General features: G+C 35.1%; 2 protein-coding genes and 1 pseudogene across 2 annotated transcripts; 1 reads left to right on the forward strand and 2 right to left on the reverse strand.

Moving 5' to 3' along the window:
• Positions 1-204: 204 nt before the first annotated feature.
• LOC143617583 (casein kinase 1-like protein 2) lies at positions 205-7,388 on the forward strand. The gene is made up of 14 exons (XM_077090097.1): positions 205-516; positions 607-647; positions 2,956-3,025; positions 3,321-3,469; positions 3,546-3,641; positions 3,742-3,812; positions 4,262-4,323; positions 4,400-4,463; positions 4,562-4,646; positions 4,741-4,867; positions 6,208-6,290; positions 6,394-6,457; positions 6,724-6,860; positions 6,947-7,388. Exons 1-14 carry the CDS (start codon positions 438-440, stop codon positions 7,187-7,189), a joined length of 1,371 nt encoding a protein of 456 aa, XP_076946212.1. The 5' UTR covers positions 205-437; the 3' UTR covers positions 7,190-7,388.
• A 9,932-nt stretch (positions 7,389-17,320) lies between these two features.
• LOC143617589 (mitochondrial import inner membrane translocase subunit TIM23-2 pseudogene) lies at positions 17,321-18,165 on the reverse strand (annotated as a pseudogene).
• Positions 18,166-20,800: 2,635 nt separating this feature from the next.
• Positions 20,801-27,503, reverse strand: LOC143617586 (polyadenylate-binding protein-interacting protein 3-like). Its single transcript, XM_077090100.1, has 13 exons — positions 27,245-27,503; positions 24,478-24,637; positions 24,252-24,389; positions 24,019-24,155; positions 23,732-23,922; positions 23,467-23,644; positions 23,196-23,393; positions 22,395-22,458; positions 22,089-22,306; positions 21,850-21,996; positions 21,653-21,751; positions 21,494-21,556; positions 20,801-21,078 (listed from the first exon to the last, which is right to left on the reverse strand). The coding sequence occupies exons 2-13, from the start codon at positions 24,611-24,613 to the stop codon at positions 21,049-21,051; spliced, it is 1,599 nt and encodes a 532-aa protein (XP_076946215.1). The 5' UTR covers positions 24,614-24,637; positions 27,245-27,503; the 3' UTR covers positions 20,801-21,048.
• Between the last annotated feature and the right edge of the window lie 217 nt (positions 27,504-27,720).

The following is a 27,720-nucleotide window of genomic DNA, read 5'->3' on the forward strand; positions in this document are numbered from 1 at the left end:
TTTATTTTAGTACATCATAACAAATATAGCTAATATTGACTAAATTCACGTTGACTCGCTGTTGCGACACCCGAGTTTCACCGACAGAGTTTTCCGCGCAACACGCGGGTAAAAGATAATAAAAATAAAAAAAAAAGGCCGTAGTCTTGGTTCACACAAAATACAAGAGAATGAGAACAAGTCTCATCCCCATCATCATCATCATCATCATCATGTGTGTGGGACTGAGTGTGTGACGTCATCACGATACCTCCATTCTTCTTCTTCTTCCTTTTAATTAATTGATTCATTCACCGACGTCGTTTCAAATTTACTATTTCTTCATGGCAGCCGTCGGTGCTAGCTGACGTGTCACATCGATCGATCGATCGATCAATCAATTACAGTTTGTGTTTAATTAGGGTTTTAATTAATATTATAATTATAATAATTGTGTTATGATGGAGCCGCATGTAGCGAATAAGTTTCGATTAGGGAAAAAGATCGGCAGTGGCTCATTTGGAGAGATCTATCTTGGTTTGTTTACTTTTATTAATTGATTAATTATAATAATAATAATTATTATTAATTAGTAATTAATTGGTGTAAATTTGGTTACTTTTGCAGGTACTAATATTCAGACCAATGAAGAAGTTGCAATCAAGCTTGTGAGTATATATATATATATATATGTATATTAAATATAAAGATTACTAATTTCGTTACTTAATTATTGTTTCATAGTTTGTGATTTAATGTGTTTGATTAATTGCTGTTATTGGGTTATCAGTTATGCATTTAGGGTTTTTTCTAGGGCTCGTTTTGATTTACGAAAGCTTAAGCTTGAGCTTGAGCTCGGCCTGTTTTAATTTTTTTTTTACAAAGCTCGAGCTTGTCTCGTGAGTTGTTCTTTTAAGCTATGGCTCGACTTATTATTTATTAAACTTAAAAATATACAAGGCTCATTTGAGGCTTGACGAGCCTAAACGAGCTTCCCTTACAAGGCTTGAGTTTGGGCTCGATAACTAGACAAGTTGTATTTTAGGCTCGGGCTCGGAATGAGCATTTTGTATAAAGCTCGAGCTCGGCTCGGCTCAAAATATATAAAAATTGGTAATTTGGTTTGGTTACTTAATTGTTTCTTAATTGGTGCTTTAATGTGTTTGATTAATTGCTATTATTGGGTTATAATACATATAGGGTTGTACAGAGAGCCGAGCCCTAGCTCAACCAGGCTCGAGCTCGGCCTGTTTTGACTTACGAGAGCTTGACCTCCAGCTCGGCTTGTTTCAAGTTCTTTTTTTAAAGCTCGAGCTCGGCTAGGGCTCGGCTCGTATATTGTTTATTAATTAATTTATATATGTTTTCAATTATTTTTATATGAGTGAACATTAAATGAGCCGGCTTGAGGTCATGTAGTACCATAAGTGAGCCAAATCTCAGATCGGGCTCAACTCGGTAATGTAAAACCAATACATAGAAGTCTAAAAGAGGTCAAACTTAAAAACACACAAGGCTCGACGACCCTAGATGAACTTCCTGTGCAAGGCTTGAGCTTAGGCTCGATAACTAAATGAGATTCGTTTGAGGCTCGAGCTCTAAAAATCTCGGCTCGTTTTGAGCTTTTTATTGACTCGTGAGTGGTTTAGCTCATTTGCACTCCTAGTTTTTTCACTAATTTAAGCTTTACATTTAGTAGGTGTTTTTGAGTGTTTGGGTCAAAATAATTAAACTTGAATAAGAAATATTAATTATAGTGTAGTTATAAATTGCATAATAATCATAGCTGGAAATGTAGATACTTATAGGGATGTGTGTAACCCATGTGATGTATAGTTAAATTAGGGTAATCTCAAAGTAATAGAAAAGTTTTAGATTATCAGGATGTGTAAATTGTTATGCATGGTTAAACAGTTTGTTTGTTGGGATTCATCAGGCTTGGTAATAAGTGGGGTTATTATTATCATTATTTGTAAACGTTTACTAAGAGTTATGAAATCTGCAAAACTTGGAAAGTTGCAGCGAATAGACTGTGAGAGGTATTAGCACGTATGCATGGGAATATTCTAAAACACATTTATGGACTTTGCGTATTTGAAAATTGTCGCAACCTGCTGTTTTGCCGGTGCAATTAAGTTAAAGTTTTAATCGAATAATTGATATTTTTATTGGCAAAAAAGACGATATATGCATACTAAATATATCTGCACACATGTATATTTTGTGTTATATCGATATTTTTATATATCTTGTCAATATATGCAATGTAATAAGCATAGAAATGTTTCATGATGTATTAACAATTGTCAAGCAGGGTAATTTTAAAGTAATAGAAAAGTTTCACGATGTATAAACGGTTATGCATGATTGAACAGTTTGTTTGATGGGGTTCATCGGGCTTGATGAAAAACTTGGTAGAAGTGTAGAACATGATAATTAGTTTTGTTATTTGTAAATGTTTTCCACAAATAACGAAATCCATGAAATTTGGAAGGTTGTCGCCAATGGGTTGTGCGATACTGCGACGTATAGCATGTATGCATGGAAGTTATTCTAAAACCCGTGTATGCACTTTGCGTATTTATAAATTTAGAGTAGAATAAAGTTCATGTGTTGTATGGCATATTGATATATTGGAAATAGAGACTATGTGTACATACATGTATATTTTGTGTACGTATATGGATATGATACCTCGTTAATATTCGCAATGAAGTTAACGGTTATTAGTGTTCGCATAACCAAACTATTAACCTCACGTGCATATTTGAGTTGGAACATTATACTAGATTTGTGTTTGTTCTTTACTAATTATGTTAATTGGTTTGTTACCCGCACGTGCATACTGATTTTGTTTCCATTTATAGTTAGTACAAGATCGTTAGTAATCTTTCATTTATGGACTTCCGTTATTACAGTTTATTTAAGGGTTTTGATTTTCTTTAACTTAATTGTTTTATTCTGTTTTTTTTTCAGGAAAGTGCCAAAACAAAGCATCCACAATTGCAATATGAATCAAGATTGTACAAGATACTACAAGGAGGAAGTATGTTATGAGAATATAGATGCGTTAATTTTGCCTCATTTACTTATAAACGGGCCAATTTGGGTTGTGGTTTATTTCTAACGGCTCAAATAAAAAAATTTAGCAAAAAGAGAACGAGTCAAATGTGTTAAAGTCACCCAACATGTATAATAATGCTTAAGTCTCTTACCGTTACTGTAAAATGGGTCAAAATTTAACCGTTACTGAGCCTGCTCTACCACCCATTTACCACCATCTTGATAATGTTTCGGTTATACTTAGTTACTTACTGCTATTTGTGTTGCCAATTTGCCAGCTGGAATCCCGAATGTGAGATGGTACGGAGTCGAAGGAGATTACAATGTTCTGGTGATGGATTTATTGGGCCCGAGTCTCGAGGATTTGTTTAATTTCTGTAGCAGGAAGTTGTCTTTGAAAACCGTTCTTATGCTTGCTGATCAAATGGTACACCTTGTAATATATTTGATTATTTTACTATTTCATATTTACTTTTTTATTAACTTGATCATACTTGCTGCAGATAAATCGTGTTGAGTTTATTCACATTAAATCATTTCTGCACCGGGATATTAAACCGGATAACTTCCTTATGGGTTTAGGCAGGCGTGCTAATCAGGTTCTGCTCTATCATTTATTATTTTGTGTATTGCATTATATGTATTGCATATTTCGCTCTAATATCTATTACTTTTTTTATATATACCTACACATTACAGGTGTATGCTATTGATTTTGGGCTAGCCAAGAAATATAGGGACTCTACTACTCATAATCACATTCCTTATAGGTAACTTCTTTGTTTAAAAAATTAGATTTTGATTTAATGGTATAGTTTTTATGTTATCTTATATAATACAAAAATTGTTTATAAGAAAGTTTATAAAAAGGTTTTGACTGGCCAACCCAACTTGGCCCTTATTACATGGTACTCAACCTACCCCTTTTGATATATGTAGAGACGAGATATATTTTTTTGAAATACAAAATTTATTAGATTGCTTTATTTAAAAAACTAGATTATTACTGTATAAATATATTTCTTGACCTTGTAATCATATATGGTTACCTACTACATTAGTTATTTACAAGACAAAAAGTGTTTGCGGGTTGATCCGTTTCAACACGTAGATAAAATTTACGTATTTTTATGATTTTGCCACCAATGGAGTCATTATGTCATTGCCTTTATTATTCCAAGCATAAGATATCATGCACTTTTTTATGTAAAATATACAGAGAGAACAAGAATTTGACAGGGACAGCAAGGTATGCTAGCATGAATACTCACCTTGGAATCGGTAAGCATCAAATTAATTTAAAACATATTAAACAGCATTATATCATTCTAACATTTTTAATGTCTCTATTACTTAGAACAAAGCAGAAGAGATGATTTGGAATCACTTGGTTACGTTCTCATGTACTTCTTAAGAGGAAGGTAAACATATTTAACCCAATTTGATACTTTTTTGTATTTAGTTATGGATGCATAATCATAATATTATTGACCGTGACTACATATTTTGTACTTTTTAGTCTTCCATGGCAAGGACTAAAAGCGGGAAACAAGAAACAGAAATATGAAAGAATCAGTGAAAAGAAGGTTTCCACCTCTATTGAGGTAACTAATTTTATTATTTTGTTTCATGAAGTTTTCGGCTGCCAATTACTTTTTGTCACGTGAACTTTACTAAGTTTTTTTTTTTTTTTTGCAGTCTCTGTGCCGCGGCTACCCTACAGAATTTGCATCCTATTTCCATTATTGTCGTTCGTTAAGGTTTGAAGATAAACCGGATTATGCTTATTTGAAGAGGATCTTTCGTGATCTTTTCATTCGTGAAGGTTAGTTGCTCCACTATACTTACTATTTTGTTTTACTTCGTGTTTCGTAGTTAAAATATCTGAATTACTCTTGATACTGGGATAAACAGATTCTGCTTCTGATTTATCTATTTACTTAGGGATTAAATAACCATTTTTGGATAATCAGTTGTTTATACCAGCTGCAGCAAAACTGTTTTGCTAGTGATAACATAAACTTTATCTACCTTATCTTTTTAACATAAACTAGTAAACGATCCCGTGCTTCGCGGCGGGTCTAACGAATTTTAAATAGTTACTTACATCAGTTACAGTTTGTGTCATCTGATTCAAATTGTTTTGCTTGGTTCCTTGACGTCTCGCTGCATTCAATGTCACCTCTTCTGCGCCTCGTTAACGATTATTAGCCTTTTATAGCGACGGCCGACGACACTTCGACCGCCAATGTGTTCCAAATCATACATATCCATAATTAGACAATATGACTACAGTTTTTTGTAAGTTACCATTAAGGGATTTAACTATATCTGGTTTAAATTTTACTTCAATAAAGATTTAGATCTTAAAATTCTAATTGATTTATCACAAACCTTGGAAAAATATCATTATAATTATTATTATTATTATTGGACGCACCCTTCATCTTCTTCAATTCACTGCCTCAACAACTAACACCAATGACACTTACCATCCATCGCTCCAATAACACTGACCATCCATCGCTACCTGTGTCTTTTGTATGGAGCCGCAGGCTGGTTAGCAAAGAACCCCATCTGGAAACCGAAAGGGTGTCCTAATTCTCTCTGTCGTCGTGAACCATCACCAACACCATGTCACCATCGTCATCGTCTCTAGATCTGTTGTAGTGGCCATCGGAACCAAGTGACCGGAACTGCCATCATGGTGTTGCTGCTGCGACGGGCCTCTGTTTAGAACCGAAAGTGAGGCCTGTATGGGAGGAAGAAGCGAATGGATGAGTGTTGCATAGTGGTGGTTGTCGACATCTCCGATGGTCGGAGTTCTGCCGGTATCATAGCAGGAATTTTGTAACCTGTTGTAACTGCCACTTTGAAATTCGTACTGGTTTGCACACCTGTAAGAAGTTAACTGGCTCAACTCATTTGCTGATACTAACAGTACAATCAAAAAATAATAAATGTTATGAACAGTGGGCATATGTGAGATAACGGAAAGTTACCAATTAATATATATATAATGTAGAAGTTTCTACTCTTATTTCATTTCCATTTTTATATAAGATGTTATTTTTGGTCATTTTATTCATTAAATTCTTCAATTATCAAAATTATTCAACATCTGATTTGTTTTCGATGATTCGATTTATATATTTATTTCTGCAGGTTTTCAGTTTGACTATGTCTTTGATTGGACTATTTTGAAGTATCAGCAATCACAACTTGCAAATCCTCCGCCCCATGCTCTTGTAAGTTTGTCGCTCATGTGTTGAGGAAGTCCGTTATAATTGAAATTATTATTATTGTTGTTGTTTGAATAGCCATTATATTGAATAACCGTATTCTTGTCAGGCTACTGGTGCTGGAACTAGTTCTGGTATCCCTCCTGTGGCTGCCAAACCAAATAGGCCATCAGGTGAGTTGTACGGTCGAGCATTTACTACCTCTTCAAATGCATTATTATAATAAGCTAAATCTTTAATTCAAGTCTCAAGTTAGTTACAATTTTGCCCTCACCAAAAGCTATGGCTTTGCTCCCTTAACTTTGTTAGTTACACTAGTCGTCCCAACTTCTACTGTTTGGTTACCCTTTTGGCCCCACATGGTCTGTAAAATGACGAAAATACCCTTATCGTGATTATTTGTCGAAATCAAACTCTAAAGATTGTTGGTATCCTGCAGGTGCTGAAGAAGGTAGGCTCCTCGGTTGGTCCCCTACAAATCCCTCTCGGCCTAGAAACATCGGGATGCCTGTTAATTCCGGGAATTTATCCAAACAGAAAAATCCAGCTGGCACTGATCCGTCATTGAGCCGAGAGGTATGCAGTTATCAAGTAACCATATTTTAATAAATATTTCATCTATCTAACCCATTATCAAACAAATACATACAAACGCTATGCAGTTATCGAATAATAATATCCTGCAATCAAGTGGATCCTCAAGGCGGCTCGGTGTGTCTAGCAGCCGTGAACCCGAGCCATCGTTCGGGCGGGCCACAGATGCAAGCGCTGGTGCCCTTCGCAGGGCCGGAAGCACTGGTCGAAGGAGCTCACCGGTTGTATCTTCAGACCAAAAGCGGTCAAGTAACATTAAGATCCTTGAGTCAACTCTCAAGGGTATTGAGGGTCTGCGGTTTGAATCATAATGGAAAAGGGTTTGGATGTAAATTTGTTTTTTTTTTAAAGTGAAGGCCTCAGTTGATGCAATTACAATCATGAATGTTGAGATTATATGATATGTTGTGGATATTAACTTTGTAATTTTGTATGTTTTTTTGTTGTGTTACTTATCATTTTTTGTTTCCTCCATATTTTATTTTATTTTATTTTATGTGGATTGATTATAAAAGCCTAGGTTTAGAAATAAGAATAACTCTAAATACAGTGGTGGGACCAGAAAATTATTCTAGGGGTCGGTGTCAAATTTCCATAGGTCGGTCGGGATTTTAACATGTATACAATACTATTTTTTTACAGGGGACGGTTGACCTGTTTAGTAGCAATGGGTCGGGCAATGACTCTTCTATTTTATCATGTCATGCAGTTTTTGCGATTTTATACTTGAAATTAGTTTTGTATTGACCCGTTTGACATAGTCCAACCTAAACACATACATGTTTATTGAACGAAGATAGACATGTTGAATTGTCGACCCTTACCAAATTTCGTGTCAAGTGTCAAAAGTATATCGTGTTTCTTTTCGTTTAGAAACCGACACCCCATATAGGTCACCAAACCCATTTAAAATGATATGTTTAAAGAAATGTATATTGGTTTTTATTAATCTCAACTATCGCATTTTGGTCGTTATCGGTCCCAACTAACGAATTGGGTGCTGACAGTCCCAGCTTTTAACATACGTGTTCCCAACGATCCGCGACTAACAGAATCCTAACGCCGTTAGTTGTAGGTCGCCGGAAAAACATTTTTTGCCGAAAGAATCACATTCTTTTCCGAAAAACACCACCTGAACACCGCCACCATCACCAATTGTCTCACCATCAACCAAACGCCACCACTTGAGCACCACCAACCAATTCCAACGATGGTTTTAGGGTGTTCCGGCCACCTATAATATTGGGGCTTTTACTAGAAAAAGGTTTCTAAAGGTCCGATACAAAGTTAAAAAGATGCTTGGGACGAAACTATTGAGTTTTCCGGAAAACAAAATGTGAGTTTTCCGGCCAAAATGGTTTTCCGCCGACCTGCAACCAACAGCGTTAGGATTCTTAGTCGCGGACCATTGGGAACAAATACGTTAAAAGTTAGGAACGCCAGCACCCAATTCGTTTGTTGGGACCATCAGCAACCAAAAGACGCTAGTTTGGATTAATAAAAACCAATACACCTTAATGAAAAGCTATACCCGATAAACGCCTTCTCATGAAGTTAACTAAACTCATCATGGCATATGTTGCTATGAAATCAAATTTCGGGTTTCAAATATTATGATAACGCGTCTTTTCATCATAAAACATCACAAATCATTGCAAAAAACAAGAAAAAGAAACTATGCATTATCACACAAGATCACAATGTTCGAGTCTTTCTTTCGAACCATACAAGAACGAAACAACCATCGAGATTGACGAATTCACCTATAGCCATATAGAAGTTGTTTAACCCACCCGAAACTCTTCTTAAAAGACCCCTTCATTTTACTCTCCACCGAGTAAACTTTATAGCCCGCAACCCTCTTCTTCCTTTGCGACTCCCTATATTTTGAGCTCGGTTTCTCTAAGTCTCGGCCCCGTCGTGTAACTCCTCAAGTTCTTCATGTTGCTAGAAAATACTTCATCGCTATCTGTTAACCCATCAACCCGACACGACTGAGATCTGTATTTCTCCATAGTTGCAAATATAACAAAGCAATCACTTCAAAGATGTGTTATATTGTGACAATGGAAAGTTTAAAGATATATAATGGGTCAAAAACTATAAACTAAAGTTTTAAGTCAAATTGGGTGGATTATAATGAGGTGGCAATTGTATTTTAAATTCAAAAGTTGCATGACAACTTGATAGTGTTTATTGGTAAATGCCGAAGTTTCTGAACCTATATTTTGTCTCATTTCATTAAAATAATAAAATATAGTGTGTTCGTTTTTATTAGTCTCAGGTATCATCTTTTGATTGTTGTCGGTCTTAACTAACGAATTGACTGATAACGATCCCACTTTTTATCACATTTATCCCCAACGGTATTCAACTAAAAAAATACTGACATCGTTAATTGCAGGTCATCAGAAAAACATTTTTGACCAGAAAACTCACATTTTTCCCAAAAAGTTCAACATTTTCGTTCCAAACATCTTTGTAACCTTATATCGAAATTTTAGTAACCTTTTTCTAGTGAAATCCCTAATTATTGAGGTCATCGGGCCCCTAGAACCATCATCGGAATCGATTGGTGGTGCTCAATTGGTGGTGGTTGGTTGGTGGTGGTAGCGTTTAGTTGGTGTTCAGGTTAAATTTCCCGGCAAAAAAATATGACTTTTTCAGGCAAAAGTGTTTCTCCGGCGACCTGCAACTAATGGCGTTAGCATTCTGTTAGTCACGGATCGTTGAGAACAAATATGATAAAAAGTAAGATCATTATGTGTCAATTCATTAATTAGAATCGGCAACGACCAAAAGATAATAGTTGGTATTAATAAAAACCAATACACCTTAAAATATTACTATCATATATAAATCAAATCCTTTAAATTGGCCCATTTCATAAACTATTTTTGCATTATATAAATTAACCATTTAAATTGGCATATATTGTTGGATAGTTGACGCTGTTTTATTTTTAAGTACAATATTTAATAAAAAGGTTTAATTAAAATACTCTATGTAAAACTTAATTAGCTTGTGTTGTTTTATATTCCATACCTTTCTGTATATATACTTACATAAAGACAAATCCAGCTTGATATAATTAATACCATTATTACCATATTATAAATTTTTTTGTACATAAATAACAGTGTTGAGCTAGCTAACTTAATAATTAGTTGAAGATCCTTGAAGATTACTGTCTTAAAATAAATCTTGGTTAAGCTGGATTTAAGTTTTAAGTTTTTGTTCTAACTTAGAGTTTGAGTTTTAATTTCTTTCGCGTAAACTCGGTACTTACACCTCTCCCTCCTCCAATTTAGGCCTTGAGGTGTATTCTTCATTACAAACGATTCACGGTCCTAAACGAACTAACATAATTATATAGATGAATGAACATAATTGAGCTAAAGCTAGTTAAAAGTAATGGGAAGAACAAAGTCTCGGGCCTAAAAAATTTAGTAATACTAGACTAAGTTGTAACAGGCCAAAAAAGTTCCAAAATGAATATATTAACTAAGGTAAACTAACATACATAAACAAACGTATACTATAGAATATAAATAAACGTAAATGAACAAACATAAACAAATTTAAATGAACGAACGTTCACAAACATAAATGAACAAATGAGACATATGTTCATGTCCTTTCGTTTATTAAATAAACGAACATAAACAAACTGTTCACTGAGCTTTTGGTTTCGCCTACAGGCTAAATTCTAAGTAATACATCTCTGCATATATTTGACCAGAACACATAACTTGTAGTGATGTGGAGTGTTTAAAATGGTCAAATTGTAGTATGAGGAAGCCCTGCTTGCGGTGCGCACATATGATGTATATATGTGTGAACCCTCGGGTGGGCAAAAGTGAAATTGCACTAATTTTGACGTTATTTTACTAATTTCGTGAAAATAACGTTAAAAGTGACGGACGGTTAATCAGGCATCATGTAGTGGCGTTGATAGCCGAAAGACAAGGGTACATGCACCGATCAGCCGGTGTCCCGATGATTGAGTGCTATGTGCCTTATGTCCAAGGCTTGATGCAAAACTACTATCGAGCCGGGGGTCTCACTGGAAGCAGTCTCTCTATCCTTATGGGGTAGAGGTAAGGCTGTCTACATCTTACCCTCCTCAGACCCTACTATAGCTTTGCTATTGGTGGGATATACTGAGTACGATGATGATGATGATGATGATGATGATGATGATGATGATGATGAAATTGTAGTATGAGGAACTAAGCTTATAACTGCAACAAGTGATTGCAAAAGGTTGAAAGTTGATATTTCATAAATTTTTCTATTCTAAAATATAGATACTGTTAACATAATATTGTTTTCGTAACGCATTAAGCGTTTAAGCCATTAATCTGAAATAGTTACCACGCCTGCTCATCTTGCCACATCTATTTTTGTTTTTTATTATTATTTTATTTTAACTGTTTGGAAAATTGGTCTCTTTAAATAATCTCAACTATGGCAAATAACAGTCACAACTTTACACTTGGCTGGTGGCAGTCCCAACTAAAGAACTATTTTTTTCCAACAGTCCACAACTAACAAATAGTTAACTCCGTTAGTTTGTTGCTTATGTGGCAGGCTTAGCGGCTGTTGGATATAAATACACATTTAGTTGTTATTTGCCAACAGAGCATAGTTGGGATTATTTAAAACCAATTTCTTAAAAAATGCATATGATTAATGCCACGTAATGCTGTCACATAGAAGTTTATTGACAACTAGGCGTGCCACGTAAGCTTCAGACTAACGGATGATTAACTCTGTTAGTTTGTATGTAGTCCTTTTATTTTGGATTCTGATATTCTTTGCAGGCTGCAGCATTAGCTCTTCGAAAAGTTCCTCAATGCAACACTTCATGGACTAACGATTATATTCGTACGTATATGAAGTTTGGAAATAATATTCCTCATATTTAGATAAAATACAACCACAATGTAACTTGATATAAACTCATAGGTTTCATGGAGTGCTGACCGGTAATGGACTATATGTCCCGGTCATAACTAGATTTATGCAGGATGCTGATAAAGATTTTAGCCACGAAAGCGAGAGAGAACACCTTAAAAACCAGCTGATTATGAAGTCTGAACAGTTCTCACTAGAGATGACAATTTTGGGTCAAAATAGATAATTTTAGGACACTTGTGTTCCAACTAAAATATTTTTTGAAAGTTATTTTGAATATTATGTATGTAGAATATGATTTAGGAAAACTATGTTATTTCAATGGTTATTATTTTTCATGATAAACTTTTTTTTACCTTCCGTTGATAAAACACACCCAAATTAACCCATTTAGATAGGCTTGTAAATGAATTGAACGGGTCATTGTCATGTTCATTTGTTTAACTTTAACTAAAAAAACAACCAAACATGAACAGTAAAACGAAAGAAATTTCTTGTTTGTGTACACTCTTTTTGAATTTAAGAAAATGAACGTGTTCGTGTTCATTTATACCGTTCGTTAATTAATTGTATAAACAAACATTTTACGAATGTAAACTAACATAACTGAGCATAGATGAACAAACACAAGCATAACCGAGTGAACACTAATGAAAAGTATACATGAGCTTCAGTATATTGGACAAAAAATTGATAAAACTAGACTAAATGTAACTGGTAATATTTTAAATTTGATAAAACTAAATTAAATTGTAATGGGCCTACAATATTTTTAATGAATATGTAAATAAGCAAACGTTCACGAACATAAATGAAAGAGCGAGACACATATTGATGTTTGTTTGTTTAACTAAATTGCAAAAAAAAAAAATTGTTCATGTTTCTTTGTTCACTAAATATAATTAAACGAAAGTGAACGTTCGGTTCCTTTCTGCCGAATGGGTTGAGTTAGGTAAGGTTCAAATGGGTAACTTTAGTATGATGCTTAGTAGTAGAGGTGGCAATGTGAGTGGGTTGGGTTGGGTTGGGTTGGATTTGGGTGATGGGTTAGGATGGGTATGGGGTCAGGATGGATTTTTAAAATAGAGGGTTAGGATGGATATGGGTTAAGATGAGTAAAGCTAACTCATCTTGACCCAAGTTAAGATTGACATACAAAGAGTTTTAAAAACCCCTCAAAAAAATATTTAAAATAACTATTAAAAAATAATAACTCAAAATATAAATAAAAAACGCAAAATGTAAAATAACTAAAATGCCCCCCCCCCCCCAATCCTCGTGCATAAAAAAAAACCACACACACACACACGTTTTGTACCAGTTCAGGTTCGAGTTTTTCGGGGTTTTTTTCCGGTTCGATTTTGTTTTTTTTTCATTTCGGTCGGTTTCGGTATTTGCTTGGTTTCAATGATTTCGGTTTCGATTTCTCAGTTTTTTTCGCTTTCAGTTTTGTTTTAGTCAGTTTTTTCGGTTTCATTTCGTTTTTTTTGTTTCGTTTTGATCCATTTTGTTTTATTTTGATCGGTTACGTTTCAGTTTTTTTGTTTCGTTTTGGTAAGCTTTTTGATTGCATTTCGCTTTTCATTGTTTCGTTTTGGTCAGTTTTTCGGTGTCATATCGGTTTTTTTGTATCGTTTTGGTCGTTTTTCTATTTCCGTTGAGTTTCGTTTCAGGCTTTTTGTTTCGTTTTGGTCGGTTCGGTGTTTTTTATTCGTTTTGATCCGGTTTTTAAATTGCATTTAGATTTTTTATGTTTCCTTTTGGTCAGTTTTTCAGTTTCAATTCGGTTTTTTTGTTTCGTTTCGGTCGTTTTTCTATTCTAATTCAGTTTTGTTTCGGTCTTTTTTCTATTTCAGTTCAGTTTCGTTTCGTTTTTTTTTTTGTTTCGTTTTGGTCGTTTAGTGTTTTTGTTTTGTTTTGGTCAACTTTTCAGTTGCATTTCGCTTTTTTTTTGTTTCGTTTTGGTCGTTTTTTATTTCGGTTTAGTTTCGTTTTAGTTTTTTTGTTTCGTTTTGGTCGTTTTTCTATTTCAGTTCAGTTTCGTTTCGGTTTTTTTGTTTCGTTTTGGCCGGTTCGGTGTTTTTGTTTTGTTTTGGTCAGCTTTTCATTTGCATGTTGCTTTTTTTTTGTTTCGTTTTGGTCAACTTTTCGGTTTCATATCGGTTTTTTTGTTTCGTTTTCTTCGTTATTCTATTTCGATTCAGTTTTGTTTCGGTTCGGTCGATTCGGTGTTTTTGTTTAGTTTTGGTTAGCTTTTCGGTTGCATTTCGCTTTTTTGTTTCGTTTTGGTCAGTTTTTCGATTTCATTCCGGTTTTTTGTGTTTCGTTTTGGTCGTTTTTCTATTTCGGTTCATTTTGCCTTTTTGTTTTGTTTTAGTCGGTTCGGGGTTTTTGTTTCGTTTTGATCGTTTTTTTGGATTTCGGATGAGTTTTTTTTCGCACGTGATAGTTTGGGTATTTTGAATTAGATAAATTTTGGATAACTTGGATATTTTGTTTTGACCCATTTTAACCTATAAATGAAACTCACTTGTATATTTCCAACCCATCCTGACCCATTTGAAGAATTTTTATGATCCATCATAACTCATTCTACTTTTAAAGTTTATCCATCTTGATCCAAAACAATCCATTTGGGTTGGGTTTGCCACCCTTACTTAGTAGTAACTAGTAATCTAGTTTTGAACAAAACAATTTGTATGACTTTAAACCCATTTGACCTGTTTCTAGTTGATAACTTTTTTATATAAACATACTCCGAATCAATCGAGTATAAAAGCAATCACATTTAATAGTTTGTCAACGAATAAAAAAGATAAGATGTTAACAAACTGCATGCGTATTTTGTTTCATTAGGTGCTACTGGTGCAGAATGGCTAAAAGCATTCAAAGGCAGAAGGGGGCTACAGGGGAAATCCAGAGGCAATGACTGTCATGGCTTATTAAAGCAAGAAATATTTGTTGCAAAATATGTATAAAGGGAGGACGTCTGGTTTCTGAGGCATGAAAACATGAGCTCAGAGCTCGGTTTTGGTTGTGTGTAGCGTTAGCGTGATTGTATAACTTTACTGAAAGTTTACTAATGTGATAGCAGTGTATTATGCTGGAAGTTAGACGAAACGTATGATGTGACAAGTTATATAACTATAGGCATGTATAATCTTATCATCTTATACAAACCCATATAACCTAACTAAAAATTGGCTTATGTGACGGTAGTGTACCGTGTTAGAACTTAAACAACACGTATGATGTGACATGTTAACAAAAAATATACAGATCATGCAATCTCATCTACGGGCCATTACAAGTTCTTATATGTACGTACCCATAAAACATTACTGAAAATTGACTGATGTGAGTCAAGCATTATATTACAGATCAATGGTTTGCATAAGTTATATAAATCTTATACGACGGATTTATATAATGTGGCAGTTGCTAATGTATATTCGGGTATAGCATCACCCACCTAATTAATAAAGGTACTAAATCACATACTAATCATTGTTTATGGAAACATGGCATGTTAAACCCATTGATGCCATGTCAACCAAACTAACATGCTCTGCTGGTTTTTAAATTAATAAACATGGTGTGCTGGTTGATTAAGGTATTGATTTTCATACAGAAATATAAAGTTGAAAAGACATTTTAGATATTTTAAGGAAGATGCTATAAATCAGTCATTCTTCAAAGGTTCAAAGGAAAACGATTGATGTGTACAAAACACTGAACAGTTCTGATTTTGGGATGACATGTATCATTTTCAATTTCTACTCATTCCATCATAAGTTCTAAAAAATAAATTTAAATTCATAGATTGAAAAGTTAGGAAAAAAATGATGGGACTTTCGTTGTAAATCGTTTGATGCAAATCGTTTAATAAATATGAAAAAAAAGGTTGAATAGTCTTGATGATTAGATCTAATTAATTTTTGGTTGGTGTGTTATTGTGTGCATGGTCCATAAGTTTCTAATATAAGCATAACATGATGTGATTAATGACAACTTATATCAATACCGTGTTAGACCGGGTGTTGTGGGCTAGCGCCCACTCCACCTCAGCAGCTTGTTAATAAAAAAAACCAATGACAAAACACGTCGCACTTGTTAAAAAAATGGACGCCAAAGTAGAGAGCGCTACCACATAAGCGCTGAATAGAAGAAAAGAGGTGCAGTACAAACCAAACCAACCAATCACAGTTTTTTTAGTTAAACCACGAGCTTGTTAAAAAATGGGTTCGTTAAAGCCCACTGGCTAGTAGTGACACAACAATGAGCTCTTGCTTTTTTGCTTGCTGGTGTGTTATTCATGTCAGAGTGTTTTTCATTTTTTTTAAATGTATAAACATGAAGTGGAACAACCTTGATGACATGGAAGCTTACATGGCGAGTAAAATATCTACAAAGATTGAAAATTTTACAACTTACTTGAATGACTGACTACCTAGCACTTGTAACAGCTAACCAACCTCATAATTGCCAACTGAATCTTAGCCTTATAATCAAAGGCTCGATTTAAATCGAAAAACATGAAAACAGCATAGTGTTTGACAAATATAAAGAAGTCGAAACAAAAGACACAAATATATAACATGGTTCCCACTTTAAACTTGGTCCTGTCTTTAGTTAAGTTGTCACTTACATGGACCATAACTTCATACATGCTAGTTCTATAACCCCCCCCCCCCCCAAAACCCGGAAAAAAATGTAGATCCGACCCTGAATCTTCAATGTAAGATATACAGAAACATTCAATACGATATACATGACCAAATTTTAGCACAGAACTGCAATAACCATATAAAAACCTGTCCCACTTTACCTAACTATAACGCGTAAAGTGGTTATATACCCAACTCTGTGACTCTGTTTCTAACTACCTTGAACTCTACATATACCCCAATCTGTTTCTAACTATCTTTATTTCAACCAAGCACTATATAGAACTATAGAAGGCTTAACTAGAGACAGTTACAACGCCACATAAGCAGTAAACGTTAACTAACACATCCTTTAACATTCGCGTTAAGATTTAACAATATATAAAAACGAAACAAAAAAACAGAAGGATGTGACTGGTTGTTAGTGACCCCCCCCCCCCGGGACAATTTTAGCCCTTTGGGCGCTAATACTAACGAGAAAAGGTGAACAAGGATGGCGCCCTTTTTTTGCACAGCACAGTGTTCGGCTGCTAAAGTTGGTGATTTGGCACTAAACTAAAACGCCCCAGGCGCCAGACCACAAGAAGGAGCCTAAGTGTATTACACGGTTATCATACTTCAGTACTGAACGCGACTAATAAGATAACACAGGCAAAAAAGATCAGATTAACAGAACGCAAACAGCAAACCCCTAAACCATGCCAAAGGTGTAAATCTAGACAACCCTAACAGGCTATTAGCGTAGCAATACGCCATAATATACGAACCCAATACCCTAAAAGATCCAATTTAGAATCAAGCACAAATGCAAAAGACACAAACATTATTAATCAATGGTACTTCAACTAACATGAACAAACAAGAACCAAGCAAACAAGCTAACATTAAACCGTAATACAACGTTCATATCAACGACGACACGAATTTATTCATATCACCAAACGCTACGACAATCATCAAGTGTCGTACAAGGCCAAAATTACGCAACTTTTGCCGTACCACAAAATATACGTCAAGTCATCAAATTCAATAATAATAATATAATTAACCACTACAAAACAATTCAATTCATTTTTAAACCCCTTAAAATAAATCAAAACTTGATTTCACGCGTACACCGACACCTCAAATCGGTACATACCTCTTCAACACCTGCTTCCCCGCAACCGCAACTCCCACCGCAATCCCACCAATCGCCCCCGCCACCGCCGCAGACCTCGGTCCCGCCGCCGCCTTATACAACGCCCCCGTCCCCAACCCGGCCACCACACTATTAATAATATCATCCGTATCCCTCACCGCAACCATTCCGCTCTCCATACCTGCATATAATAATCCAATTATCCCCGCGTGGTTTCCATACTTACCACCAAACTTTCCTGAAGAATTTAACAAACGGTTGACTTTAATCTTGACCGAGTCAGCCGGTTCGAAGGCTTTGACGCCTTGTTGTAAGCCTTTGGCTGAGCCGATGATTGAACCGCCGAGGTAGCCGATGCCGGTGTAGTAGGTGAGATTCTCGCCCCATGAGCGGCGTTGAGCGAGTGATTCTTCTTGGAAGAGGTATTCAGGTGCGGCTGGGAGTTTGTATAGGGTTTGTGATGGGATGTTGAGGTCTTTGTATGGGTTGTAGAGACGGCGGCGTTCGTCGTCTGATTGGTTAGGGTTTGGAGATCTGGGTGTGTAAGACATGGTGGTGGTGGTGGTGGTTAATTGATTGATTGGGTGATTATTAGGGTTTGATGGTGGTGAATTGAAATTAGGGTTTTGAGATTGGAGAATGTGAAAGTGAAGAAGAAAGAGAATAGAGAAGCTTTCGGGTCACGCGAGAAGGTTCACTGGTTTGCCTTTTGGTTAGGCGGTAGACCGGTTTTTATTAATAGGAAAATTGGTTTTTGTGGGTCCCGATATTGTCGGTCCTAACTAACGAATTGGTCACTAATGGTCCCAACTTTTAATGTATTTGCTCCTAACGGTCCGCAGCTAACAGAATTCTAACGTGGTTAGTTTCAAGTCGCCGGAAAAACGTTTTTGGTCGGGAAAGTCAATTTTTTTGCCGGAAAACATTACCTGAACACCGTCACCACCACCAATTGACTCGCCGCCAACCAACCACCATCACTTAAGCATCATCAACTGATTCCGACAATGGTTCTAGGGTTCTAGCGACCTCATTAATTGGGGCTTATACTATAAAAAGTTTTCTAAAGGTACGTTACAAAGTTACCATGATGTTTGGGACAAAATTGTTGAGTTTCGGGGGGAAATGTGTGTTTTCCAGACAAAAACGTTTTCCGGCGACCTGAAACAAACGACGTTAGAATTCTGTTAGTCGCGGACCGTTAGGAACAAATACGTTAAAAATTGGGACCTTCAGCTGCCAATTCGTTAGTTGGGACTAGCAGCGACCAAAATACAACAGTTGAGACCGATAAAAACCAATGTTCCTTATTAATATGTCAATACTTGCTTTAGAATATTCTACATAATGAATTCCAAATTCCAGTTTTGCTCTCTTGCTTTTTTTATCGATGGTAAGAGAAAGTTAACGTACAAATTAAATTAACGTGTGTGAGAATCAAGTAGGATAATTATATTTACAACATAAGATAAAGAATTCAATACAATAATCTTTTATCGTGCATTACATACGTGACACCACATAACGTTGATTTTTAGAAACCCAAAATCACAATTACACTCATATGCCTGCCCCTCTCCCTCAACCCGTCTTCACCATCACCTGAGTCAACAACGAGGGTCCGGCAACTCGCCGGAAAAATACGAGCGCCGCTCCCATTGTTTCACAGGTTTTTGTTTAGTTTTTGATAATAATAAATTAAAATCGAAGCCAATTGATCGGTTAATCTTTGAAATCGATTCAGTTACTCGTCAATTTGAATTAATGAATAATTAATTTATCTTATCGCTATAATAATATCTCTCTAGTTAAATATAATGTCCTAGTCTCAACATATTAATTTACAGAGATTTTATTGTAGGTGTCAAAACGATAGTCTCGATCGATAACTTCTTTTTCATGAGAAAATTAACATTATATAACCAAACTGCAAAACCCATGGGTCTCCCAGACGCAGACAAGTTGGTATCCAACCGTCTCTCGATGAGACTCCAAATGATAGGTTGAATACCATCCAACAATCCAATATTGATGCTATTTGCTTTACTAAATGCTAATCAATCTCTCTCTTTAGACCATACGCTCGTATAGGGCATGTATGCTATTTGTAAACGCCCACCTTGTGTGGTATGCCATACAGTCGTATAGGACGTCACTTCGATGGTATATGACCGTATAAGCCAACATGATGGTATACACAGAAACAACCAACTAGTGTAAAGGTATAGAATGTTTAAAGATGTTGGATAGCAACTTATGAGCCAGGGTATCCGATACCTTTCAAATCTTTAATTAATCTTTATATTAAACTAGATTGTCAGCACATATGTAATTCAAAAATATGAATTATGTACATAAAACCTTATGCCTGTAAAATGTAAACGTTATTCCATGATTATTACATCATGAATTATATAAGGTCTAAACCACATATTTAAAATTGTCATAATTACTAAGACAACTCGCCATTGGGGGCACCCATGGGGCTTCGATGCCCCGTGCACACCACGATGTGCGTCTAAGGAAGTGGTGGTGGGGCTATGTGTTTCTCTCTCTACACACACATACATATATATATGTGTGTGTATATACATATATACATACCCAATCGGCTTTAAACCACAGCGGTGCGTTATGAAGAAAGGCTTCGATGCCCCCAGTGCTCACGTGGCGCTGACGTGACACGGTGGAGGGGCTTCGATGCCCCCCACCATAGAGAACAACCTAACGACACAATTGAAATAGAACCCATCATAATTTAATGCATACCTTAATTTAACACCTAATCCTCAACGAAAGCCATATAAAGTCAATCTAAGTAACTTTCAACTTGTTAAAAATCAACCATGGTACTTCCTAGGATATTCGAAAACAATTAAAACCGATCGAATCAACCAAACCGAGCTAAGTCAGTCAGTTCCGTCAAATGACAAGTAATAAGGTTCAACCTACAGTTCGAAAAACCGGGTTTCATGATTCAGTTTAGGGCTTTGAAACCGACAAGGTAAACTAGAATTGACAATATAGTATATGAAAAATACAAATACATTTTTTTAAAATTTTTATAAAAGTATAGTGCAAGAGATATATACGAGTGTTTTGACTGTCTTTGCAGTAGCATGTTTAAAATTAGTTATGTACTAAATGGTACTAAACGCTAATAATATATTCTACGAATCAGAATCCAATTTACATAAAACAAACGATCGTTGATATTAGCAGCAAAAGAATAGTAAAAGGTATTTTCGAAATTTATGTGGTTCAAAAAACGCAATCTAAATAAAAAACACCACCCAAAAAAAGAAAATCAAGGTTAAGATTAAGCTGTACAAATCATGTTCAAGAGCTGTTCAACGTTCCGCTGGATTCCTTTCATTAGACATTTGTATCACTTTCCACCAGCATAACAAAATCTGATGAGCGTCATGATCGTTTGACCAACCTAAAAGTCTCGGCCTTTGTACTGCATATCCTGTATGAGATAAAAGATGGCATGTTTTCAAATGTATGATAGTTTGTACATATATCGAAAGAACCCAATTTAAAAATTATTGGAATATATTGATATAATATCAAGCTTACCCAGCAAAAAACTATAACATCAAATATACACACTTTCAAATTTATGGTCATATTACAAATTGTATTCAATAAAATGGGTATTACAAAATTTAAATATTTCCAATGTCCAATGGGCAATGGGTATATTTGATCTTATTTAATTTTACTTCCAGCGTTTATTACACCAAAAATGTAATGAACTTTCATGTTTCTTGTCATTATTATGTACCGAGGTATTTTTTTATAAGTTAACGCAACAACTTTAACTTGTGATGTAATTGACCTATTAAAATGAGTGGATGAATAACAAGTCAAGTCTTTCTTACCGGATGATAAGTTGGCATGTATACCACCTGCCCAGGTTGACCGTATAGCATCTGCTGCCCATACTGCAACAGAATTACCATTTTACCCATGATAAATTAAATTTTAAAAAAATATCACCCCGGTAAATAAAAAGAGAGCAAGTGGAAAGACCAACAAACCTGTGGACCGTTCGGGTTATAATATGCCGGTGGGGGCTGCAAAGGTGTTCCTTGTGAACCATAAATAACAGGCTGGTGGGGCGGAAATGCGGGTCCCATCTATAAAGATAAATTCGCACAAACGGTTTAAAAAATTAACATTTTAATCAGTTGCAAGAAACCTAAAATTTCCATTTGTAACTACTATGAAAACTTACTCCAACGCCAACAGGCATGCCATGCATATGTGGGACCGGGCCCACATTAGGCTGATAGTAAAAGTTGCCATCAGATACAGGAGATGCAGCCCGTAACGGTGATGAGGACGGAACAAAACTCTTGGCGTTTGGATTAAATTTAAATTCCTGAAATATGTAACAATAAACAAAAAGACAAAAATGCAAGCAACTCATTTTAGTATATACAGAACTACAAAAACCAGATATTTAATGTTAACCTTAGCATGAGGATTCAATGTTGACTTTTCTGAAGTCAAAGAGCCCATTGATGAACTAGGTGATAACCCGGGCCCGCTTGCAGCAGGAGTGGCTTTTCCAGATTCTGCTGTGGATGATATTTCACTTGAATTCGCCTTTTCTTGAACTTTAGATGAGACATTGGATGGCGCTAAAGGTCCTTTATCAGCACTTTCTTTATTTGGATGTGCAGATTCATCTATACATAAGATAAAACTCATAATTATAGGCAAATTGATAAGACCAAATAATGTGTCATTAATATACACAATAAAGTTTCTCATTACTTTCAACATGTTGATTAGACTGATTGTCTTTGCTGGTACTTAAAGAAGAAGATTGAGTCTCAACCTGCATAACATGGAATGTTCACAAATCATATAGCATTAAAATTATAGGTCAGAAAAAAAGAAAATATATATATATATATATATATATATATATAGGGTAAGGATCCTAAGAGAACCCTTTGCAAATTGAGAACTTTGAGAACCATTTTGGACCACTAAAAACATCTTTAAAAAAATATTTAAAAAAATCATAAAACAAAAAATAATAAAAATTTTAAAAAAGTAAAAAAACCAAAATTCTTATATTTCATTCCGGATTCATTAAAAAAAATAATAAATAATAAAAAAAAAAACGTTGTATTATACACATATGTATAATTTTATATAATTTTTAGTTACGTAATATACACATATGTACAGTATCATTTATCAAAAATTATACACATGTGTACAAAAAAAACATGTAAATGTACATATATGTATATATTATACATATGTGTATATAACTTAGCTAAACCGAGTTTTTTTTTTTAATGAAACCGGGATGATAAAATAAGAATTTTGGTTTTTTTACTTTTTTGATTTTTGTGTTTTTTTTTATTTTATGATTTTTTTTATTTTTAGGTTTTTTGTGGTCCAAAATGGTTCTCATAGTTCTCAGTTTCAAAAAGGTTCTCTCATGATCCTGATCCTATATATATATATATATATATATATATATATATGAAAAATATAAAAATAAGGCATAAAATATGCAATTATGCATGCATGTATTTAATGACAAATCCATATATATACCAATGATGAAAAAGTTGATGGTAACTGAGACCCGTTGTTCAGGATAGAATCAGAAACATCTCCAAACGTTTTGTTATTTTGTGATTCAAAAATGTCTTCGTTTTCATCATAACCACTATCATCAACCACGCGGGAAACAGATGAGTATTTAGTTTCTTCATCAAGATCAAACTTGTCATGAAAGTGAATGCCTCTTTCCTAATTACAAGAAACAGGGTTTGAGAATTTATAAAATTAACTAATACAAAACAGTAAATAAGCACAAACTTACTTCTGCTAAATGAAGATCTTGGGTGTCCTCACCCTCGATTTCTCTAGCTAATCTTAAGGCTTCCTTCTCTAACTCTCTCATTTGAGGGCCTCTATCAAGCTTTGTTGTGTAGAGCTCTTCATCAAATGTACTTTTAACTCCAAATAATGTTGCATTTGCTTCAAATTGATCCCAACCCCTAAAAATTTACATAATTAGTGTGTTATTTATGATTACAAAAACAAAACTTTACACGTAGAAATAATAGAAGATAAGAATCTAGAACCTGTGCCAGTGATGATCAAATGTATTGTCTAATTTAGGACACTCTGGATTATCTTCATCTGGCACCCACGGTTCCAACTCTCGTTCCAAGTCAACATGCCGGGATTGAGAAATATTAGAGTCTATCAAAATGTCATGCAGCTGATCATGCTGAAGTTCATTCATCAACCCGTCCCTAGTCACCGGTATACTCTGGCACCAAAAAATGTACATATAAGTAAACTTGTAAAAACATCATATATGCTTAACTTTACGAATATTAATTTTTAAAGATAATATAAAAAAAACCTTAGCTACAATCTGCACAAGTTCTTTTGCAGGTATTATTAGCGTTTTAGAAGGGGGGTTTTGAACAGTATCGAAATTATTTTGCTGTCCATGAGATGAACCGGCCTTTGTTACGAGAGCCATTTTCAAGATTACGCCTGTAAATTATAAAACAGCAATCAATAATATCTTCAGAAAATCAACTATGCATTATTTTAAGTTTTTAACGATAGTAAAAATGCTAAAGAAGATACCAAAATCTTTCTCAGCATTGGTGGCATGGAATATTCCAGTAAACACAGATCCATCAGTGACCTGGACATCCACCTGGTGCCCTATGAGGCATGCTGTTGTGTAAACTAGTCGATTACGTGACGGGCTCCCAATATCTCCTTTATTTTCAGTTTGTAAACATGGAAAAACTGGAATTAGTATCATGCAATTGTAATATTACAAGACAGTTATGTAATAAATTTGTACCTGATGTCAATCTGCTGATATTTGATCTTCCAGGATGGAATTTACTTTCCACTCTAGTGCCCATTTCCTTTTCACCTCTTCTACGGGTAAATCCATTTGCAGATGGTCTAGACTGTGCGACTTGTTGCGGGTTCATTCTTGAACAGAATTTATAATATAACTGCCAAAAAAATCAAATAAAGATCTCTAAAAGGTGTCAGAGGTGATTTGCAACTGAAACAGAAAACGTGACTGTGATTTGTATGTAATTACAAATATCAAGGACCTTGATGGTTAGTTCCTATTTGTTTTCATTAATAGTAAACAGAATTATATGAACAGCAAGATCGGTAACTCTGAGAAATCCCAATGAGAGGGTCAGTTTCCTTTCTTATCGTAAACAGTGACGATGAACTTGATATCGTGTTCCACTCCCTTGTGAACAATCAAATGTCAAAGCATTTCATGTTCGTGCGCCATCCCTTGACGTTAAGATTTTGTTTTCATATTGCATCCTAGTCATATTTGGTGATGAGACGATTATACTATCGTTAGCATCAATTCATGTTAAGATGTGATGGCTGATTTCATCTGGCCCTAATCCTAATGAGTATTTTTGGTCAGAACAGGTATTTGCAAGTACTAGCCAACTTATTTTAGCATCTGTTCTTTTGCTCCAAGTTTTGCATAAGAAAAACCCTAACCCATTAGCCTATATATACTACATCTCTGTATTGTATTTATCATCACCTCAAAAACAATATTAACTAGTTGCATCGCATGAATGTAGGTCAAAGTCAAACTGGCCGAACCACGTGAAATCTCTGTGTTCTTTCTATTTCTGTACGTTTTTTTGTTTCTGTTCTGTCTACTGCAGCTGCAAACCATATTGACGTCATCTGCCTACTGCCACTGACGGTCAACTGCTAGTCAACACAGATCAAACCGCCGCATTTTCGCTGCAACACATTTTCTGTTTTATTTTCTTTTAGACAGCCCTGAATCCCTAATACTTGCTTAACAACTGGTATCAGAGCTCAGGCTAGTTTTCGGTTATCACGACAGAAGAAAGGATGGTTAGGGAGTATCACGGCTGTCTAAAAGAAATGAAAACAGAAAAACGCAGCAGCGAAACTGCTGCCATTTGACCTGCATTGATCGGCAATGGACCAGCAATGGCAATGGGTAGATGACGGCAATAAGGTTTAACAACATACAACTGAATTTGACTAAATTATCTTTTACACAAGACCTAAATTTGTACCTATATAAATAAACATCAACCATTCTAGCAATAGTTTAAAAGGTACAATCTTAGGACTACATTTGTTTAGGACCGAAGACAGAACGTTGGTAACAAGACCCACATTTTAACAGTGTTTTTTAATTCTTCACATAGGGATGCTTAAAACAGCCTACTACATGTCACACATGCCCCCATTAATCTGATTAGCTATGGCTGCTTAGTCAATGGTTTGGAAGTTGGGTGTCCTCAAACACTTTGCTTGGCAGCTAACTGTTAAATGGAGTGATCACAAACTTATGTGGAATTAACCAACTTTCTCAATTCGCATTCATCAAATCAACTTTTCTCAACTATATCATTCCAGTTGAGTTATGGCGCACCAATCGAGCAACAAAACTATGAACTTAGCAATTCAAGATTTCAAGTGTGTCACAACTTTTGTTCTAATATGTGTAGATAATGTAAAAACAATCACTTATACTTATTCATATACTGAATATTAACAGCTAGGTTGCCACTTAAATATTAGCTTAACTGCACCCAATTCATTCAACCATCTAGCTATCCTTAAGTCTTTTAGAACACAAAATTTTAGCATTCAACATAAAAGAATTCCTAAATTCACATAACTAACTATATAAGGCTTATAAATTTCATCTCAAAGTGACTAATTACCCAAATCCATTTCCATCTTTCAAGCTCCGGAAACTGTTTACCAAAAACAGGAGGTAACTTGAGAAATTGCTAGTCCTAAATGGCTAAATGTAAGTTCTTGCATGCCATCCTCATTATTAAATAACCGAATAATATAACTAAATTAAAAGGTATTCCTTATGCAATGTGCACGGTTCACTTAAAGTCTTCGCCTCCACTATGCAACAACATCATAACAAACTTCAACTCGTGAATATGGAACATACCTTAAATTAATTAAACTAAGTATATATCTATCAAATCATCATCATCGTACTAAGTAAATCCCACCAATACCGAACTATGGTAGGGTCTGAGGAGGGTAAAATGCAGACAGCTGACAACCTTACCTCTACCCCATAGAAATAGAGAGGCTGCTTCCCATGGGACCCCCGGCTCGATAGTAGTTTTGCATCAAGCCTTGGACATAAGGCTCAAAGCACTCAACCATCAGGACACCGGCACCACATGATGCATGATTAACCTTCCGTCACTTTTAACGTTATGTTCACGAAATCAGTAAAATAACGACAAAATTAACACAATTCACTTTTGCCCAACATTATATGCACACACCGCAAGCAAGTCGTTTATATAATTCAATGTTGGAGCACAATAACTTACTCCTAAACCCTAGTAATATATAATCAATATACAGTAAAAGCACATCAGCAAGCAAAAAGCCCTAACCTAAACTATTGGCATCATGTTACATGTAATCAATCAACGCAACGCAATTATAATCATAAAAACCTATTGCTCTAGCACGTGTACGTGACGTCATACGTGTATATATACAGCGCTAATTTCAGACATATGTACACATACAGAAAAAGATAGAATGATTACCTGAAAGATCTAGAATAATAATAATAATAATAATAATAATAATAATAATAATAATAATAATATAAGATGAGAAGAGAAATGGTGTTGAAATCAACGAAACGATTACTGATTTATCGGTGCTGAGACCTCAAATCCAGCGATTAGATTATTGAGTAAGCGTGTGTGATCGATTATTATTATTATTTTCCCCCAAATTTACACACCAAAGGCTTAGGTTAGGTTTCCGTACACTTCAATCAGTATTATCATAATTTATACATAACTCTCAAAAGATATTTTTCCTTCCGAGGATGTTAAAACGCGTATAGTCGGTATTAATTCGGCGGTTTGGTACCGGTATTTTATCAAACTTTTGCATATAGTACAAACTTGTTTGATGTTTTGGGATTGGTACGGTTTAGTACCGGTATTTTATCGATTTTTTGCATATGGTATCAGTACTGAGCTAAACATGTACGGTATAGTACCAAGTTTTA

The sequence above is a fragment of the Bidens hawaiensis genome, unplaced genomic scaffold (genome assembly GCF_021521415.1).
Source record: "Bidens hawaiensis isolate Kalapana, Puna unplaced genomic scaffold, B.hawaiensis_p1.1 tig00055756_1, whole genome shotgun sequence".
Classification (NCBI taxonomy): domain Eukaryota; kingdom Viridiplantae; phylum Streptophyta; class Magnoliopsida; order Asterales; family Asteraceae; genus Bidens; species Bidens hawaiensis.

Coding starts and splice junctions, on each gene's coding strand:
- LOC143617583 (XM_077090097.1), top strand. CDS start 438: ATGATGGAGCCGCATGTAGCGAATAAGTTTCGATTAGGGAAAAAGATC. Junction 6,458..6,723: donor CAAACCAAATAGGCCATCAG/GTGAGTTGTACG, acceptor GGTATCCTGCAG/GTGCTGAAGAAGGTAGGCTC. Junction 6,861..6,946: donor ATCCGTCATTGAGCCGAGAG/GTATGCAGTTAT, acceptor AACGCTATGCAG/TTATCGAATAATAATATCCT.
- LOC143617586 (XM_077090100.1), bottom strand. CDS start 24,613: ATGAACCCGCAACAAGTCGCACAGTCTAGACCATCTGCAAATGGATTT. Junction 24,390..24,477: donor TATCAGCAGATTGACATCAG/GTACAAATTTAT, acceptor CTGAAAATAAAG/GAGATATTGGGAGCCCGTCA. Junction 22,459..23,195: donor CATCAACTTTTTCATCATTG/GTATATATATGG, acceptor CATGTTATGCAG/GTTGAGACTCAATCTTCTTC.